This window comes from Rhea americana, unplaced genomic scaffold (assembly GCF_003343005.1).
Source record: "Rhea americana isolate MKP2758 unplaced genomic scaffold, rheAme1 scaffold_16, whole genome shotgun sequence".
In the NCBI taxonomy this organism is placed as follows: Eukaryota; Metazoa; Chordata; class Aves; order Rheiformes; family Rheidae; genus Rhea; species Rhea americana.
Genome location: NW_028185705.1, coordinates 7,332,957 through 7,354,416, shown reverse-complemented (window position 1 = coordinate 7,354,416; position 21,460 = coordinate 7,332,957). Strand labels below are relative to the sequence as shown.

Genomic DNA, 21,460 nt, shown 5'->3' with positions numbered 1-21,460 from the left:
GGAGGGATTTCACTATTGGAATAATGCACTGAAAACCAAATATCTGTATATATGAGAATTTGTGCATTCTGAATTGTGCATATTGTAACTAAAGGATATCGTAAGAAAACCCTCATTCTCTATAGTCATGAATTTTCGTAATAAATGCAGTGTACCCTGATTAAAGCTTAGTCAGCTTTTATATACTCTTTAGGGAAATTTCTGGTATGTGTTTTGGAAATGATTGACAAGGGAATGTTTTAGGAATTCATGTCTGGAACAAGGAGCCCTCAGTCCTGATTGGGACTGCRGACAGTAGAGCAGGAAGTAACACCCAAACACTTCTTCTAAACAAAGATGCAGAAAACAGACRAAATTTAAAACTTCATGTTGATATAGGCCTCATTTGAGAAGTGAAAATATACTAGAAGCTAACAAATATTTTGTAGCATGGTCAGCATTTAGAAAGCTCTTGATGTATCTGCTTTATTTGGCTTCGACAAAAGATTTTTTTTGAGTGGAAAATAATTTTCTGAGTTCTCACTGTGGGAGATTCTAAATGTTTCACTGACATTCACTAAGTTGAAGCCTCACAGAAATGCTTTAATTTGAAAGAATATTTTTAAGGGAATTTTTAAAATTGTTTCTCTGTAGTTATTTTTTGCTCTATAATGTGTGACCTGAACCTAAATGAAACTGTCTTTTGCCCTGAAGAAAGTGGCTGTATCTTTTTGGTTATTACCATCTCAGCTTAAATAAATACAAGACAGTCTTTGTCTGAGCAGTGCTGCAGCACATATGTAGTGGAGGTGTATTGTAAAAACACAACCAGTACACTTTAAATCTCCGCTAGGCAAAGTAAATGTGTTACCATACCAAGTTGTGGAGGTGAACCCTAGGGTTTTAACATACACGCTTCAAAACCATTTAGGTATTGCTTTTTAATGAATTTTAGAAAACACCCCAAAGAAGTGTATTTTCAGTGAAGTTTTATCACGATGGCTTAATTTCCTCTTTAAGTGGTGATACGAATCACAGGCAATACAAACTCCTCTGTGCTACAGATGTGCTGGATRTTTTTAAAGTGAGGAAGTGCAGGCCAGTAGGTTGCATCAGTACTGCAAGCTTGGTATGTGTAAAGCATGTTTTACAAACCTGCTTCCTAGGTAAATAGTTTATGCCTATTACTATTTATTTATAATATCAAGGAACTCTGGTCAAGATAAGAAGACTTCTGTGGTGAGCGATGTCAATACGTAAAATAACATAACGCATGCTACATAACGCGTGCTGTTTGGGCCACCCTAAGCTGCATTGGGTGTGCTGTAATATAAATAGCCTACTTCCTTGGCTTTTTTTTTTCTTTTCCCACTGAAGTGTTGTTTTCCTCTGAGTGCAATACCAGAAGCACACATGACTAGCAGGCAGATTCTCTTTGTGGTTTGACTAACACTGGGTGATAAACAATAGTTACAACTACTGGTTGCAGGCAGTGTCCTTTCTGCCTTTTTTTTTCTCCCTTCTATGTGAATTTCCTGTAGTGACATGACAGATTGTGCTTGTGCCAAACAAACCTTGATAATCTATCATATTAATAGCTTTTGCTCTAGGAATATTCTTTACTATAACTTTCTTGCTGAAGTGAAAAATACAGCTTTGTGTAGATGCTGTCTATTCTGCTAAAAGTGCAAGTTTACATGCAACACAACTGAAGATGGAGTGACCTCACCCTGACTTACGTTGCAAACAAAACCGATCAGATGATTAAAGGGACCTCGGTGGAAGATTAAGGCAGAATCCTTGGTATCTAGGCCCCCTGATTAGAGCGGGATAATGAAGCAGCAAGAAGTGAGCGAGCAGTGGGTCAAGATCCTYGCGGGCGATTGCTCCCAGGCAGCTGCACGCTGCCAGCGAGGGGTTAGAGCTGTAACAGGGATTTCTGTTGGCTGCTGCAGTAAAATCTATAGCTGTGATGAAGTGCTCTCCCAGAGCAATTTGCAAACGACTGCGCTGCCTGAGGACCTAAGCTAGAAACAACAGCAAAAAAAAAAAAAAAAAAAAAATGCAGAGGAGGGATTTGTCTTAAAAACTACCTTCTTTTTAGCACAGAGGACTTCTGGCACCTGTGGTCAAATCCAGATTTATTGCCTAAAATGCACTTCCAGAACTGTGTACTTAGTTCATGTCGTGAGTCTGATCCTTTTGGAGAAATTAGAACATAAAGAAAATTAGTCTTCCAGAGGAATTGTGGAGAAATAATATTCATCATGACATCAAACAAATTTTATCCCCAGATAAATGATACGTGTTTCAGTGTGACTATAGTTAACTCATTTCTCAAGTGCTGTGAATTCACTTGAGGTAGATATAAGAATCTCAAAATAAAAATTCTGTTTTTCACAGCTCCTTTCAGTTTTTGTTTCTTAGATGGAAACAGTTCCCCTGAGCATGTAGAGCCTGGTTATGTCAGCCAGATACTACAGTGTTGTGTGAGCAGGGTGCCAAACTTGCTAATAACAAACTCACCTTTTTAAATATTCAATATGTATCTACTGTCCTTTACTGGTGAGCAGGAGATAGTCTAGAATGTGGAGAGTTTAGCCACTAATTTCTGTAGAATTTAAATGCTTTTTTTTAATGCAGCTATCAATATTGGATGTGAAAAGTAGAAAATATTTACCAAATTCTGCAGACTAAGATTGTTTAAAAGAAGACAAAATAATTACTCGTATTCATTTAGATCAGATGCTAGCTGATGCTTTTCTATGTTTCTCTTAAATTTTCCCTAGACTTCTCTCATAATCTAGATCAGACATCCCTAAACTTCTGTTGTTTAATTATCACTATGTATTTTTTAAAGAGAATATAAATACCCCTCTGCTTGGAGGAGACGTGCCTGTTGAACTGGCATGTAATCGGGCACACTCTGGCATCTTACATTTGAATTGCTGCTAGGTGTGAGCACAGAAGACAAGAGGGAGATGCTGAGCAGTTATTCAAGAGAGTTTAGCAATCTCATTAAAACAGGAATAAAAAAAGGGGGAGAGGGAGGAGGAGGGCTCCTAACTTAGAAAATACCTTAGTTTATAGGATTTCTCAAATGGAATTAACAGATAAGGCTGTWCAGCAGCTACTGAATTTTAGTCTTGGAGTTTTTAATTTCTTTTGACTCGCTCCAACCCTTCTGCCCATTCTTCAGACATCGTACAGCTGGGCTGGCCTCTCTGCACCGCTGTGACACTGGAAGTGTTCTCTCTCTTAACTCGTTAATAAATATCAAATGAGGTGTTCGTATTCAGCATAGCTGTCGATACGTTTCTGTAAATGGCCGCCTGGCTAATGTGTGCAATTTAAAATTTTGCGGGTAGGGGTATTAGTTCTTTACTGGGAATGCCCTTCCTTGAACGGGTGTGCCCAGGAGGTGATTTGTCTGAGCAGAATAGTAACRCAGTTGGCAGGCCAAGCCACTGACAGCGAAACAAGCCTAGCAGCAGCTCAGCTACAACGAAAGAAAGAAAAGTTTGTCCTAAGTAGCACTTTTATCRTACCGATACTGTAGATGAAACAGATGTATTAATAGTAACATAAGCATAAAGCTTACCTTTATGCTTTATATCAGCACACGTTTAATTCCACAGTCTGAATTAAATTCTTATACCTAAGTTGACCTACGTTAAAACTGGTTTTCTGAATGTTAGCTGGAGTTGCAACATACTTTGAGCTAAGCTTGAGTGTGTGTGTTTGAATGGGCGTGCTGCATTTTTAATGATGGTTCGGCTAGCACTGACACAGGTCAGTTTGACTTTTTGCCCAGTACTTACATAAGGAGGCAGCATAAAAAAACGGGTTTCTGAAACTTGATCTGTGCATCTTATTTGCTGCCCAAAGCTATTAATTGATGCATCAAGAGAGTGAACACCGCTAAATGTTTGCTAAAGCTTAGGAACTAAATGTAGGCCTGAGAAAAGCGTGCTGAAAATTAAGGATGTTACTCTTAAATTTTTTTGTTAAGCATATAGCAAAGAAAGGTATATTTTATGAAAAACAATCTTTTTCTATAAAAGGATATCTTCTGTTACTTTAATATAAAAATAAGGTTATAAATCACAGTAAGTTCAAGTGTTCACACACTAAGACACTGATGAAACAAGAAGAAGTGGTAACCGAAAGTGGTGAGAAGCTTTTTTACTTTTTTTTTCTTCCCTCTTTTTCTTCTTCTCCTAAACATCCCTTCCCCTTTTTTTTCCATTTTGTCAGAAATTGGTGTATAGTTACTTTTCATGGTTGTCTTATGTAGTCTCCACATAGTATAGTTTGAAGCTTCCACATTGCATTTGATTAGTGAAAATAATAATGGAAAATACGATTTTAAAGCCACAGAAATTGACAGCCAGACTAGTGGCCTAGTGAGTGTTTAATGTTTTTAAAACTCTTTTGAAAAGATTTCAACTTATCAGTACCCTTTTTGTGATGATATTCTGTGAGCTTTGGCAGTCTGCTTATGTATTTCTTGCTCAACCGTAAGTCCAATTGCACACAAACTGTCACTGTATTTTTCCAAACTGTTAGTTCAGTGCATGCCCTAATCACTGAGTGCAGACAGTTTGCTGGAATACAGTCTCTTTTCACAGCTTTCTAACTCTATACAGCTCTTCCCCTTCTAATAACAAAGATGTTGTATAAATGCAAGGATTTTTAGGGAGGACCTTATCTGTTAAGGTTTAGTGTAGAATGCAAGCATTCGTTTTGGGTCAGATACTACTAAATGCTGCGTGTTGAGAGTGCTGAGCTCATCACTGATTATGTTGAGGGCGAAATAATATGGTTCAGTTTTCTTTCTTTAATATATTTTGATATCTGTCACATGTATTATTACAAGCCTGAAGGTGATCAAGGAAAATTTTCTGATTGTTTCTCCAAAGCCTAGACTACATCTTTCTGGTTTAATAATAATAATAATAATACAGATTTTAGAGATTATAAGCATATTACACAGGTGCAGTATTTGTAATACCACTTTTGAGGTGTTGTAAAAGCAATCCTGCCATTAAAAAAAAAAAAAAAAAAAAAGTCTTGCTTTCAAGAGTTGCATGCAGGGAAGGGGCAGGGATGTTAACTTCTAGAATTTGAAGACTAAACACCTGCAGATAATTATTTTTAAATATTTTCAGGCTGAGTCAGAGTTAATGATAAATGGGAACTATAATAGACTGACAGRTGATTAGTAGAATTCATCATTATAACATGTTTAGCATAACATGTACAGTTGTCTTGATTATTCAGTGACAGTTTGTGCAGTAATTTTTCAATTAAAAGACTATGTCATCCTGACAATAAATACATTCACTAAATAAATGTGATTTGCTTAAAATATATGTCATGTGGAAAGTGATGCCAGCTTTTTCCCATAAGAGGAAACATTAGTAGACTTCAGAAGTTTTACAAAACCTTATTTAACCAGATCTCACTTAAAAACATGAATTTTACAGGAACATGGAAACATTGAACGTAATGAGTAAATCTTTGGTAGCTGACCAGGCTCTGAACAAGACTGTTGTAGATTCCCATAATCTTCTTGCAGTTAGTCAACCGTAATAGCAGTCCTACCTGTTAGTCAGTCAATACTGGACAGGTCCAAGCAAGTTACCAAGAATTACAGAATGCTCAGAAACAGCTGAAGAGTCTTGTTACTTTGATCAGCCACACGAATCATGGTTGCATACAGAAAAAGGAGCAAATTTCACTGTTCTATAACAGAATAGTATCTCTTTTATTGTTTTAGATATGTTAGAGCCTTTTGTAAGGCTTGCCAGAAGAGAAGCATCTGTGGTGTTTGGATCATTAGTTCAGATTAATATTTTGCATAGTTTATTGCTAATGATGGGAGGCATGATGTTCTTGGTCTTAGTTATTATTTTAGTCCCTTTCTCTCCACCCTCAAGTTATTTCCAATGAAGTAATAACAACACCCTTCTCTTTTTTAAAAACAAAAAGCGAAAGAACCAAAACAAAACAAAACAAAACAAAACAAAAAAACAGAATAATCTCCCAAAGATTGCACTGGTGATCCACTGGATCATTTTTAACTGTGATAACTACTTGGACTTTGAAGCTGTTAAATATACAGAAAGTGGAAGAATATTTGGGAAATGTTTGCATTATTTCACAGAGTAATTCTGCTGTCATTCATATATGGGTCTAGCATTGCTGAACTAATGGCCCTCAAATAGTAACTTATCAAAGCTGCTCAGGGATTCTTGCCATTGCTATAAAAAGACATTTGGCAATAAGCAGTATGTCATATAAGAAGCACAGCCATTTACTAGAGTATAAATATGCTAACATACTTCACTTGAGAACTCTTACGTGGCATGTGGTTCTAAAAGCCTAAAATAAGGAGATAATGTTGAACGTCAGAGGTGATTAGTCAGCTTGTCATTTGAAATATGAATAATTTTAAAGCTGTTGTTTCTTCAGGTGGGATGATAAATCACTGCATTTGTTCTGTATTTTTGTTGGGCATTTCACTTGATCTCAGAGCTTTTCTGTAAATATTAGTCAAGAAGTGATTGATTCTTTTGATGAAAGTTCTTTAGGTAGTTTATACCCATTTCACAGGTAGATAAACAGAAACATAGATCACTTGGGTCAGTCTCAAAAGACCATTTCTTGACTGGAATTTCCTAGGCAAAACTGTATGCTTTTACATCTATAAATCTTATATGAGCTAATGAACATACTTAGAATTTTAGTTCCCCACAGCTGTAAGAATTTAGTTTGCCAGGTCCTAGATACCTATGCCTTCCTCTTGCTTTGCTTGCTTTTTTCCTCGTTACTGGCTCCTGCTAGTCTTGCTTGCAGAAGCAGGGCAGCAGTGGTGTGCGTGACCAGATTGGTTCAGGGCTGGTGGTGCATGGCTATGCATGGAGTCCTGACTGCGCGTCATCYGAGTGACGTGTGACTTCTGTCCTTAGGATTGGGGGGAAAGTCTGGATCGTATAAGCAAAATGTCAATGTATTATTTTGTATTCTCTAGARAGTTACGGATTTGTGGACTGGTTACAGTGGACCGGACTCTCTCCTGCAGGTGGAAGAGCTGACTGTAGTTACTGTAACTTCACGGTAGCCTACTTCCTTGATGATATAGGTTAATTAATGTGAAAATCTGTAGGTTGCTTCTGCAATTGAGATAGCCAAATGGTGGATGTAGTATTAACAATACTGGGTGAGATTACTGGTTGGTACTGTTGCTGGCAAGAAGAAGGTGCCTTTCCACTCCATACGTGGCCCTGTTCGTTTTTGGTTCTCTCTCTCAGATCCATGATTTGCATGTATTTGATTGCCAGAGACATTTCTATAAGCAGTTGTTGATTACATATATCATCTAGGAATCACAGGTGTCCAGATATCAGTTGACCAGTCAATTGACRTGTCTGTGTGTAGGCAGAGCTGGGTGCTGCATGAAGCTGTCAAGTGTATTGTGACTGAGAATTCATGGTTCCAAAGAGCTATCTTTAAAGTGTACGCTATTCTAACTGAAGCAGTGCAAGAAATGTATTCGTGTTAATGGCGCTATTCTCCTTTCCTAAGCTTTATCAGTTACGGCATTTCTTTTCCAACACATTCACTGGTGGAACCTAACCTTTTTATGAAAATGCTGAGAAATACTTTCTCACAGAAGAGTGTTTATAACCCTTTATTGCAGTTGGTATTGCTCCTTTTGGTACTGTTCCTAAAAGAGAATTCTTCCCTAAACTGGTCATATTACAGAATGAAGAATAGAATTTGCAATAGGAAAAATTACAGTGTAAATTGATGCTTGAATCACTGTTCCCAGGGGGTCTTCCACACTGAAGGTCTAGCAGATTATACCAAAAAATTGTCATGAAATAAAAGTTAGAATTTTTACTTCATTATTGTTCTGACCCTAAAGAGGTATAAGAAGAGAGAATTATTTGAGGAAATCTCATATTCAAGCTTGCCTGGCCTTAGGATAGGTCTCTTTTTGCTTTGTATGTCTGAGGTCTGGGTTTGATTCTCGCTTTCTTGTTCTTTAAGATGGAGAGAGAGTGGGGAGTGTTTATTAAAAGCTAAGCTTTGGTGGCTGAGGAATRTAGCTCGCAAAGTTTAAAGAGACTCCGGTAACCAGCTGGGGACCAGCAAGAATGGAGCCTCATGGATTAGTGAGGCTCGAATCCTCTAGGCTGTGTGTGGTGGGGGACCTCCCAGGCCAATAAAGGAAAAAAATGTTAATAGAGTAAATGACGACATGAAGTATTTAAGAATTGTTTCTGTATGGACTCTGGAAATTTACCCCCACCCTTTTTTTTTTTTCCTTTTCAGAAAGAAGACACAGCTCCTCTAGCAAGCCACCTTTGACTCCTCCCTCCTCTTCAGTATTTTCCCTCATTTCATCTTTCCCTTCAAAAAACAAAGGTAGCGGTGGAAGTGGGAGCAATCGTTCATCCAGTGGAGGTACTAGTGCATCATCATCCAATTCCAAGTTGTTGAAATCACCCAAAGACAAGCTGCAGATCAGTGGAAACAATAGGCTAATGCATCCGGTACAGCATAGCAAAGTTCCCCATGATAAAATGTAAGTATATGTGTTGACAAAGAATTAAGTTTTATTATTTGCATAGATATTACTGTATCAGTAGCATTTCGTTTGGTTTCACAGGGTTGTTGGTTTAAAAGATGACATTTTCAAACTCCCCTAGATCTTTTCTAATCCAACCAAATTTAAGATTGTGGGTATACTAATAGCATTGTTGAATGAGAAGTCTTGCAAAGCTGCATCTTGATTCAGTATAAATGAAGAAATTTTACGAGGGGGACTCGGATCTCTTATCAAATCTGTATACTTGGATCATAAGTGAGTTTTAGCCCCAATTCAGGTAATTTTTGACCTGCCCACATCACAAATAACAGAATGAATAACATAATTTGCTGTTGCAGAACAGGCCATGCTCCCTGAGACATATCAGGACCATTCCAGTTGCTTTTGTGATGTGCTGTATCTGTGAATTCAAATTACAGATTCTGAAGTGCTTGATGACTCCCTGAAATACTTACGAGGAAGTGGGGAAAAGAGGACAGAAGAGATTATGGACATCTTCAAAAAATATGAAAATAGATAATGAAAATACTTAAATAAGAGAACTAGGAATAGAGGAGGCAGGTCAATTAAGGTCAAATCTGTATTGTGAATAGATCAGAGTATTTTTGAGTAATAAAATATATTTTACATAGTTTTAATAATTTATTACAATTGCCTGCAATTTTTTTCCTTTGTTTCCATAAATAATAGCATGACTCCATCTGTCAAAGTGGAAAAGATTCATCCAAAGATAGATGGTGCCCAACTGAAAGCTGCTGTTGGTCCAACTTGTTCTACTACTGTGAGTTCCTCAATAAAGACTGGCCTTAATTGTCCCTCAATACCAAAGCCACCCTTGCCTTCCCCTGGACAGATACTGAATGGTAAAGGTCTTCTCTCTGTGCCTCCATTTTTGGAAAAGAAACCTGAAGAAAATACAAATAATAGGAAATTTTTACATAAAAGATTGTCAGGTAATTTTTAAAAAATATTATTTGCTATATTGCTTGTAGTAGCATATATAGAAATAGGCATAGTCAAATAAGCTTTTACATAAATGTTTGCACAAAGTAAGCTTCGGAAATCAACTAAATATTATTAAGTTTCATAAGATTTTAAATTAAAATTTAATGTACATCTTTAAATATTAGAATTCAACTGTTTATGTGTTCTTAGAGGCATGCAAATAACTTGAAATGTTGCTGTTGCTTTTAGAAACCTCCAGGCCTCAGAGGCCTGTCGGTTCCTACAGTTTTAAAATTATACTCTTCTATCTTAAAAGATAGTAGAATTAGATAGCAAAAGATTTTTCTTCTTTCTGTATGAAAAGTATACAGGTATGTAGAAAACATACAGGTATGTAGAAAACTGAACAACTGGCGCAGCATAAACTAGAAAACAAAAATAAACAGTCTGCGCTTTAAACTTGAAAMACAATAACTCAATCTTAGTAGAATGGTAAAAAAGTTCTTCAACAACAGCAACAAACGTCAGTTGTGACTGTTCATATTGATGGTGACCTCTTAAATCTGTTCTTGGGTTTGCAAGATCATGTTTACATTAAAAAAAAAAAAAGAAATCTAGCATGCAGGATCTACTTCTCCTTTGGGATCTTTTACAGCTGTAAGTTTCTCCTTTCTGTTTGCAGAACTGAGATCTATATTTCAGCATGGCATACTATGAGAGTAAAACATGTTTGGTTTTAATTCAGTAATTTTATTTGTACGTGTGCATGTGTTACATTTGAAAATGGTTTGATTAAGTTCTATGATGAAAATAAATCCTGGTATTCCAAGCTGTCTTTATGACATCCGTTTGTTTTCAATAATGGGATGTTTATGTACCTTTAACAGAGAGAGAATTTGATCCTGATATATACTGTGGTGTCATTGATGTGGAAACCAAGAAACCCTGTACTAGGTCTTTGACATGCAAGGTAGGATATCTTAATAAGATCGTGATAAAAGTTTAAGTCTTATTTCCTGAATAGCATGACAGAAAACTGAAAACTACTAGTTTTTGCCATCAGTATTTACAACTGTAAATGGTAACACATTTTGGTAACGTCTGAAAACATGTTGCCAAAACTGACAAAGGAACTGTTTTTGAAATTTGATTAGCCTGTTTATTAAAAAATATATATTCCTTAAAGTAACCCAAAGGGGGTTTTAATTTTTTATTTTTTACAAACCCTTTAAACAGCATGTTGCTGTTGGAAAGATTATAATGTTGTTCCACATGTGGATCATATGAGACTAGCATGTTGCTATTCTCTTTGGAGAAAGAGTCTGGAGAATTTTTAAAAGTCCATCATAAGCATTAAAAGTATTATTTGTTTCTGCAGGACTTGGGTAAACAAGCTCTCTCTCCTTCCCGTGCCTCCAAAGAGAAAAACCCAAAGTCTGTAGTAGATACTGAGGAGGCATTTGTGTCAGTGCTACTACTGCTTGATGCAGGACCTCAGCTTACTTGGAAATGAGTAATCTGCAGAAGCTGCAGAGTATGCCTAGAGGTCAAACTCTAAATTAAACCATTTTTAAAAAACTTTCAATGTGATGAAGAGTGTATTCTGGGTCAGGACTCTTTGGGGGGGGGGAGGGTATCACTTAGCTCCAAGGAACCAAAACTCCAAATCCTGCGCAATTACAATATTTAGCTGTTTTCCTGCCAAGGAGCTAAACTGTCAGCAGGGGAAGCAGCTGGTAAATAAACCACCTGCAGAACAAAGGTAAAAGAAATCTGGTACTAATGACCCAAAGGAACTGAACTTGAACATGTTTGTTGCCCTTTTGGAATTGCAGGGGGAATGGTTTTGCTAATAGAGAAGGGAAGAATAGCAAGTCTCTTACAAGAGAACAAGACAGACTAAAAGTTTGAGAGAAAGGAAGTAAAATAGTTTCTCAGCAGTTAATTATTTTACACCTACTCAAAATATTTTTCTGAATTGTCATCTATGTCTAAATTATATGAAATGAACTCAGTCAAACCTTTTTATGGCATATGTGAAAATGAGATATTGTATATAATTTTAACAATCAAAAAACTAACTTCCATCTGTTTTGCATTACCTAGAAATTGCGCTATGTGTGCCTTATTCCAGGTAGCATTCAGGATGCTCAAAGGACTTTTGAGTTCTGTCTTACTGTGGATTCTACTGTATTTTATGTTGAACATGTATTTCATTACACTAGCTTTCAAAGAGTATGTTAATGTATTAGAAGAAAACAGATAAAGGGTTTTTTGAATGTTTTTGGTGTTTCACATTAGAAGTCTTTTTAATTTGTGTTAAATATTTTATGGGTAAAAGTAAATATTTAGTATTTTCTGTTGTGCACTGTAGGGCAAGATAAATTGTTTTAGATACCATTTTATTACTGGCAATTAAAATATAGAATTGAAAAAGATTTTAAACTCTAGTCTTTTAGGAGCTTTGGCAGCTTCTTTTAAAAAGAAGTTTGAAAGAACTTTAAAAAATTTTTGAAGGAATTGCTGGTTTTTTTGTTTTTTGTTTTTTTTATCTTACAGGGATATAATCACCCAATGAGCAATTTTAAATTTGTTTTTACAAGCCATTTTTCCATTTACTTACTAAACCACAAATATGATGGTTTTCGTTGTTCTAGAATTCTAGACGTGTTTGAGTGTTTAATTTCTACGAATATAATAGCCTGAGATTAATGATTTATTCATGCATTTGTAGACACATTCCTTAACCCAGCGGAGGGCTGTACAGGGTCGAAGAAAACGATTTGATGTGTTGTTAGCAGAGCACAAAAGCAAAACCAGGGAAAAGGAGTTTCTTCGACATTTGGATCATCATCAGCAGATGCCCCCTCTCAGGGAACCACATCCCTCACCTACTAAAACTTCCCAGGAGCTGCACCAAAATTCTCATGGAGTTACTCTAACAGAATCAAAGCCTTTATTACCTAATAAACCCAAACCTCACCCTCCCAGTCTTCCAAGGTAAGGAAAGTCTGCACCTCTGGTAGGTATGCAATGAATGCTGATAGCTTCATGATGTGTGTTTTGAGCGAGAGTTGGATCGGTTGGATGAGGGCAATGTTTTTGCTCTGGGCCTGCAATTAGCAATTCCGTGCTGAGGCACATCTCATAGCAAAGAGGGTCTGATGCTTGAATTAATAAAAGGTGACTTGCATCAATGAAAGCAGTTGTGCAACAATTAGGCAATGCTACTCTTCCATGGGTACAACACCTCCGTCTCCTTCCTCTCAGTAGATGTGTTGAGACTAGGGAAAGCATTAGAAATTTGTTAATATTAAGGCCCTTTTGTAGGTAATTAAAAATTCTGAGCTTACATGCTTGCTGAACTTGCCTTCGTTCGCTAATGCTTGCACTGCTTGCTTTGCCCAGGCCTCCAGGCTGTCCAGCCCAGCACAGTGGAAATGCCCCTAGCGATTCTCCTTCTGTCCACGAATCCCCTCACCCTCCCTTGCCTGCAGCTGAGCCAGCATCTCGGTTATCCAGTGATGAGGGAGAATGTGATGAAAAAGAAGAGCCTGTTGAAAAACTGGATTGTCATTATTCAGGTCATCATCCTCAACCAGCCGCTGTATGTCTCAAGTTAAAGTTAACCTTGGTCCCTGACTGTTCCCAAATTTATGAACAAATGATCTTGGGGGTTTTAAGGGGGTTTGCTTTAGTGTATGTGATTTCTTTTTTTCCTTCATATTTTAAGAAAATAACTTTGTTGCCAAATAGATAGTGAAGGTTTCATTGTACTTGCAAAGTAAAGGTGCCATGAAAATATGGTGTGGACCTCATTTTTGCAACAGAAAAGAAATCAAAATGCCAAAATACTGAAGGAATTGTAATTACTATAAAAGGCTGTGGATTTGGGGTAGGGGGGCAGGTGGGATTTTTTTTTTTTTTTTTTTTTTTTTGACATTCTTACTCTAAGGTGCTAGCCATCCAAATAAAGGAAACAGTAACATGTTTTTGTTAATACCTGAATCTTGACAAAAGTTAGCACATACTTCTTCAAACACATAATATTGGCATTTTTCTGCATTTGATACAGCTCCTAGATTTCTCTAGTTTGTACCATTAGATAACAAATTTTAAATGATTGAGTTGTTTCTTAGTGTGCTAACTTTAGAAGTCTTTCATATGAGCTTGGTTGTTATTATTGCTTTCAACTAAATGTTAAAAGGCTATTTAATTGAAAAAAAATAGTTGAACCATAAGGTGCAACCTTAACAGTAGATGAGCCTTCCCCTTTAATTCCTGATTTTTTTAAAAACTACTGTTAGTCTTAGTAAATGCACAAGCTATATTGCCTAGTCTGAATATCTTTTTTTTTTTTTTTGAACTGGTGTTGAGCAGATAAGCTTACAGCTTGTCAGAAGTAAATTTTATACTGCTGTCCTTCCTTGCTTAATCAGAGGGATTCAAATTTGACTACTGCTGTTGATTAGAAATATGGGAATATCAAATGGGAAGAAATCGATCCCAATACAATAAGACCAAAAATTTAAAACTGTTGTTAGAGCATGGAAATAAAAATTCCAGTGTACGCTTTTTCTACCTTTCTTTTAAACATCTAAAAGCAAATTCGTTTAGCAATATTTGTTTGTGAGCAAGTATGTTGTTATTCAGAGAGTTGTTAYTGAAAGTAGAAAACACCAATAAAAACCTATCTTTTCAGTTTTGCACATTTGGTAGTCGGCAAATTGGAAGAGGTTATTACGTGTTTGATAAGCGGTGGAACCATATTCGATGTGCACTTAACTTCATGGTGGAGAAGCATCTTAATTCACAGATGTGGAAGTGAGTAGAAATGGAAGTTCTTAATCGTGTTGGTGTTTGTGGAATTATGTAAAGCCTGTAGTTTTAGTTACAGAAGAGTAATCTTGTGTACGTATCAATCAAAACAAAGGTTAGTAGTCTGTGCTTTACATTCTTGTGCGACAATTAACAATTCAACAGAATATTGTAGAGACATTACTCAAATATAGTTACTGTAACATGGTACTGTTAAACTGAGTGTTATTCTGAAGAATGGTAGCTACCTAGGTTTTTATTTTTCTGTTTACCTGCAGGAAAATTCCTCCAGCATCTAGTAACACGACCTCTGTTCGTGCACCACATCGGACAAACTCAATGCCTACTTCACAGTATGGTGTCAGTGCTACAGGGTTCCTTTTACCCACCACGGTTATGTCATCGCCAGCATTGGTATCTCCTTCCTGTATGTCTCTGAACAGTAAATCGGTACCATCACATGGAACTACACTAAATGCCAATCCTGCTACTTTGGGTGCAGTGGATCCTGTCTGCAGTATGCAATCAAGACAAGTGTCTTCATCCCCTTCAACACCTACAGTGCTTTCCTCAGTACCTTCACCTATGCCCAGCAAACCTCAGAAATTGAAATCCAGCAAATCTTTTAAACCTAAGGAATCTTCTGCTGGCAGTGGCACCTGTAACAGCACCGGCAGCGCCAGTAGCAGCGGTGGCTCAGGAAAGAAGCGTAAAAACAGTTCCGCACTGCTAGCACCTTCTCATTCCACAGAGTCCTTTAGAAAAAACTGTGTGGTTAACTCTGGAAACTCTGGGACCTCCTATCATCCGTCGGTGACGTCTTCGTCCCACAGCGTTGGCCTCAACTGTGTGACTAGCAAGGCTAACTCTGTTAGCCTCAAGCATGACCAATCAGGGAGGGGTCCTCCGACTGGAAGCCCTGCAGAATCGATAAAAAGAATGAGTGTGATGATGAACAGTAGCGATTCCACTCTCTCCTTAGGGCCATTTGTTCATCAGTCCAGTGAGCTGACTGTAAATTCACACAGCAGTTTTTCACATTCACACACTTCCCTAGATAAACTAATAGGAAAGAAAAGAAAGTGCTCACCTGGTTCGAGTGGCATAAACAGCAGCAGCAAGTCCAACAAAGTTGCCAAATTGCCATCGGTGAATAATGTTCATGCAAAACACACTGGTGCAATCCCAGGGACACAAGGACTGATGAACAATTCTCTTCTTCATCAGGTATGAAATTTTGTCTTGAAGTCCACCAGTGAGAACATCTCTCTTCACRCACGTATTGATGTAATTGATATTGATATTGTCTTAAGTGTTAGCTAGCCAATCCCACATACAATTCTAGTAAAAGACAGTTGTCCCTTCTTCCGTTTGCCCGTTACTCGTTTTGGGTGTTTTTATAATGAATACGCTTTCAGAAGATTTTTATGAATGCATTTCTCTCATTAACTATGGGTTTTATTCAAAAAACAAACAAGCAAAACGGTAACCTTAAATATGACATCCCAAGTTTAGCATTTGTTCCCTGAGAATCACACTCAGATGAAATCCTGTTCTTGTATTAGAAAAAAAAATCTTGCTGCCAACTGTGGAAATGAGCTGAATGTCTCAGCCCAAGGGTTTTTCTGTTGTTTGTTTGGGGGGGTTTTTGGTCAGTACTAAAGATTTTACGAAGTTGAATATAACAATACTGATTATAAAAGACCTGTGATAAAATAAGCCTATTATCTCAAGGTGTCATTGTCTAACTTCTTAGTAATAACGAGATTAAATGTTATAAATAAGATAGAAACCTTTCTGGTCTGTAAAACAAACAGAGTTATTACAAAGAAAGAAGATCTTATGAATTTGTCAGATCTTGGTTTTAGTTAATTTTAAGAGGGGGTTCTGAAAAAAATCACGTTGGAACTAATGTGTTGTCAGAAGGTTCTAGACAAATTAGAATGAGAAATAATTTAGAAACTTTTATTTTGTAATTCTTAACAAAAATGTTCAAACTGATTTGGAAGATCACTTGAAGGAGCAAAAATTATTTGATATAGTTTGAAGAGAGCACAGACAAGAGAAATTTTAAGGAGTAGCTTTGCAACAGATTCATGGGTCATCCAGCCCCAACTCCATGAGTATTTTGGGACTTATTTTCTAGGTGTATTTTCCACATTGAAAAACTGAGAAATATTTTGTTTCCTCTGGTACTAACTCTGAAATCTGTGTAACTGGAGAGGTAGGAGGTTGTAAAGATCTTTTTCAGAATGGTTTCTGAATTTTCAGTTTCAGCTGTAGAGCAAAACTCTCGCTGGTTTTATGTGATAAAAGTGCTGTCACAAAAAAAAAAAGATATGAGTGAACCTTATTTGGCGTCTGATATATTTCAACTGTGCAGTATAAATAAAGGAAAAAAAATAATTCAAATTAATTTAGGAAGGAAATCACATCTAAAACCATTGTAATTTTAAARAGCGCTAGCTTGACCTGGGAATTCCCAAGAGCTGGGAATACAGGCAAGCCAACTGCATATTAATGGTGACACTTTGTACCTTCTGCTACTCCCTAAAATGTGCTCTCGTTGTCCAGAAAACGTCTCTTAAGGGAGTGCATCYGAATAGCCTTGCTTACTCATATTTCTGTTTTGTCTGTTTGGTCGAAAGCCAAAGGCACGTCCCTGATAGCTGAATATACCAKGGTGAGAAAAGAACTGGACAGTTTTCACTACAAGCAAAACCTCCACCTGGAATTCTGGACTCCAAGATGCCTTGAGTTATCCCAGCTTCCCATGGTCCTCAGGTGTGGAAATCTACTGGACTGTCACTCGAACAAGGAATTTCCCTGAAGCCATGTCTGTAGCAGTGAATATACTAGAAATGGACACTGGATGAAGTTCAGCCACATAATTGCTCTTATCAGTGTTAACGGTGGCCTGGACTGTTTGCTACGAATCTGTGAGATTTTACTTACAGGAGTACATCRTTTTGCCACTATTTGACATAGATTGGCTGGGCAAAAGAATGTTTTGTTTTGTTTTKTTTTTKKGGGGGGGAAACATTACTGTGGACTTATTTTTATACTGATGGTGTCTTTTGTAGGTGATAGCTACCAGACAGACACTGTCGATAGGGAGGACCCCTCAACGCAGGGGGAAATGTGTGAGGCACAATGGAAAGAAGCCCTCAAGAAGGGAATATGGCTTTAGTGTTTTTATAGCAATGTTCCTTTAATGGAATATAAAAATAGCACAATTGAAAAAAAAATAGTCTGTGTTTTGCCCAGCCTTTTGCAAGTAATTTGGGATAAGAAGCTATCAGGAGTTTCAAAAAACTTTTAAAAAAAAAAATACACAAAAAAACAAAAAGACTTGTTTGAAGCCATTGCTCATAAAACAAGTATAAAAATAATGTTGTATTTGCATGATACAGAAATTATTTTATATTATTTTGAATAAGACTTGATTGCAGAAGAAAGTAAAAGTTAATTTTGTTTAAAAAGATTCCAAAAATATCAAACAAAGGCAAATAACCTCTAAAACKATATGCCCAAAGAACATATTTCTTGACCTATACTGTATACCACAAGCCTTTGTTATTTAAAAAGAATTTTAACTGTATTGGTTAAATTTGGCTGGATTTGCCTTCCAGCACGTAAAAATAGCCCTTTTAAAAGTGAGTATTTAAAATATTTAAATATTTTCTAAAAAAAATTAAATAAAAATCAGTAATTTTATGCCTTGTTTGTATAACTAAATCATCAGTGTGTTATGCTTTCAACCACTTTCAGTAAGATTTTTTTCAAAATTTTGGAATAGATGCCAGTTTAACAGCCAAGTGCAACGTAAAGTGCAGATGTATGCATTACAGTCATCTTCTCACACCTACCGAGGTTTTATGAATAAAGGGGGCTTTACACAGTTTTATATAGTCCAGTCAATTTTTATGAAATATTTTGTCTTGCTTCAAAACACCTCAAAGATGAATTCCGCTAAAGGGCTTATTGTTACTATAATTTAATTCATCTGGATGTTTTGGTTAAGTTTTTAAACACCAGGTAAAGTCTCAAAATGGACTAGACTTTTATTAAGGGGCAAAGCAAAGGAAAACAAATCTCTAACCAAGAATACACTTTTCTGCCTTAAAGGGGCACCAGCTATTGCTGAGAACAGACAATCTGAGCCTGTCAAATTGCTCACGTAGCCCAGCCTTCTCCCCATTCGTGGTGGCAAATAGCAAGTACATCAGGGAATCCAAAGCCACTAAGAGTAGCAGTTGCTTCGTTGTTTACCTAATAATGCTCTCAGTTTCACCTGAACTTGCTACAAAATCATCCTTACACAGCAAAACAACGGCAAGCCTCTATGCAGACACTTTAGCTTTGAATTGATACAAAAGATCGCRTTTAGAAAGCAACGTACAATGTACTTTAGACATTTATTATGCAAATTAAAAAAAAAAAAAGACTTTTTCAGGAGCAAAAAAMCTGATATTTAATAAGATGCCCTATTGAAAGCGTTGTCAAAACTATGGTTGGTTTAGCTTAAAAGGAACCAAAGTAATGTGCTTATTCCACAAAGAGAAATCAAAATGTATTAAATCCTGCACATTTGGAGTGAAATCCATGTTCTGATGAGGTCACTGGGGCAAAAATTCACTTCCAGATAGCTTCAGTCACAAGTGCAATTTGACTATTGATAGGTGTAAATGTAAAGGCGACAAAAATTGATAAGAATGAACGCTAGGGAGTTTGTGATCAAACTCTTTTATTATTTTGGGTTTTTTTAAGGTTCTGTTGATCTGAAAGCATAATGGCAAATTCATGCTCATTCAAGAGCACGCAGACATTTGAAAAAAGTTAATCCTCGATCACTGCGCTCATGTAGAGCCAGTCTCTGAAGATGCCTGCGTTRTGTAGTTTTAAGCCATTGGGAGTAAAAAGCTAGAACATCGTGAATGCTGTCTGCCCTTGAGCATAGGCCTGCTTAAATATTATGTTTTAGATCTTGGTTATAAGCAGAACATTGTTCCTGAAGCTTTTATTGTCACATAGTTCTTACTGTAAATAATTAAGGAAGCTTAAAATTAATTTTCCTTGCAAAATTGAATTTGCAGTGGCTGGGTTGTTTCTAGACAGATTTTGGTATTAATTTAAGAGATACAGTTTTTATAGTCTTTCCAACTTCTCGTTATGACTCCTGCAGTTTTCTTAACCTAAAAAATTGCTGCAATGATGAACAAAGAATTATACAAGAAAAAGACATACTTTTGTATCTTTATTTTGGAATTTCTTGTTCTATTATAAATATTGAAGTATCCCTATTTCAGAAGACATATTTTGTTAATTGATTGTACATATTTAAATATGTATTTTTGCACAGGTCTTTTTTTCTTATATCCAGTTTTGGTACAATTGAGATCATCTAGTATTTATTTATTAATTAATTAAAAAAAAAAAGCAAATACCTTTTTATAATTTGAAGTGGTTCACTGCCAAGCCAATAATAACATGCCTACTTTGCAACGTAAGGGATGCCTCTGTTTTGTGAAAGTTGTGTCCCTTTTAACGTCTTGGGAGTGGATACGTACAAACTATTGCCCGGGTCCTGCCGTCAGATTGGTGCAGCGCTCTGCCTAGGTATCCGACTGCAGGATTTGAGGCTAAATGGTCTAAACGGCATTGCTTATCAGTTGCCTGATTCCCAGAAGACTACATTTAGTTAAGTGACACACTGCTTCTCTCTTTTTTTTTTCTTGTTTTTTTTTGTTTTTAGTGTTCGTGTGCGTGTGTGTGCGTGCGCATTTGTGTGGGTCTCATGTGGTTTAAAACTAACGGAAAAACTGAAAGTGCCTGATATAACTAGTTTTAAGCTTGGACTGTTTAGACAGCTTCTCCTTAAAAGACTTGAATGTTCAGTTGAAATTTTGGAGCTTGCTTTTTCCACATATATATGATATGTGTGTGTGTGTGTATATATATATATATATATATATATACACACATACATATATACCCACTGAAATTTTATGAGATGGGTTGACAAAAGAAAATGAATGATGCTGGTAATTTTGTAAAATGTTTTAATTGGAATACCGTGGGTTGAAACAATCCCATTAATAATGCATCTTAAAATAACACCAAGGGTTTAAAATATGGTTTCAACCAGCAGTTAAATAAACTGCCTCATTTGGGGGTGGAGAGGGAGGGGGATTATTCTTTCATAAATGAAATAAATTAGAAAATGTTCAAAATATCTCATATTCCAGGAAAAAAGCAAAACAAAAAACAAGTAAGTACCTCTTAAAACCATTAAAAAATAAAGATGTGATTTCCAAATGACATTTCTAAGGCAGTTGTCTTCCTGTAAGAGTTCTCTTGCCAAGGAATCTCTCATCTTTCTCTCATTCTGTCCTGGAGGAGGGAATTGGGCTTGAAAAGATTCTTAATGTTTCACTGKTCAGCAGAAAATAATCATTTTTACATTTTGTGCAAGATATTTTACGTTTTAAAGATAATTTTAAAATGAGCACTACATAATGTCAATGTGAATGTAGGCCTTGAAAGCATCTTGCTCGGTATTGAGCCTGGTTCTAAAAGCAATCTCCTGTGTAAAATGTGTGAATAGTTTGATAATTTGTATACATAATCAAGAGCATCTGATCAGCTGAACTCTGTGTTGGCTGCTGTATAGTACATGAACAAATGTCATGGGATAGAAAAATTACTTTGGATATTTAAAAGAAAAATAAATATATAGTCTATTTGTTTTGTAACAAGTTTCTGTAAATAAAATAATTTATACTATTTATAAGAAAAAGTTGTGCTTTGCTTCATGAAAAAGATTAGTTTGTTGAACAAACATGTTACTAAACAAGGCAATAAAATTAGGACTTTTCAATAAATGAGGTTGGTTGCATGGAATACATTATATGTTTCTGCTTCATTATAAAATCATTCTCCATTAAAGGAAAACATTATCTGTATTTGGTGCCTATGTGAACTAATTTCAGAGGACTGAATGTGGTCAAGTTCATTTTACCTCAGCACTGTATGAGACAGATACTACAGGAGTAAGTTGGGTACAATCTGGTCGTCTTGTATTACAAGGATTTGGGG

General features: G+C 36.4%; 1 protein-coding gene across 1 annotated transcript in view; it reads left to right on the top strand.

The window, feature by feature from the left end:
• Nucleotides 1-21,296, top strand: part of ATXN7 (ataxin 7) — a 64,693-nt gene extending 43,397 nt beyond the window's left edge. The window contains exons 4-11 of the mRNA XM_085300011.1: nucleotides 8,323-8,575; nucleotides 9,290-9,552; nucleotides 10,432-10,514; nucleotides 12,279-12,544; nucleotides 12,953-13,151; nucleotides 14,247-14,368; nucleotides 14,641-15,589; nucleotides 17,011-21,296. Coding sequence (XP_085156137.1) covers nucleotides 8,323-8,575; nucleotides 9,290-9,552; nucleotides 10,432-10,514; nucleotides 12,279-12,544; nucleotides 12,953-13,151; nucleotides 14,247-14,368; nucleotides 14,641-15,589; nucleotides 17,011-17,028 — 2,153 coding nt within the window. The 3' untranslated portion in view covers nucleotides 17,029-21,296. The remainder of the gene's footprint in view (nucleotides 1-8,322; nucleotides 8,576-9,289; nucleotides 9,553-10,431; nucleotides 10,515-12,278; nucleotides 12,545-12,952; nucleotides 13,152-14,246; nucleotides 14,369-14,640; nucleotides 15,590-17,010) is intronic.
• Nucleotides 21,297-21,460: the final 164 nt, after the last annotated feature.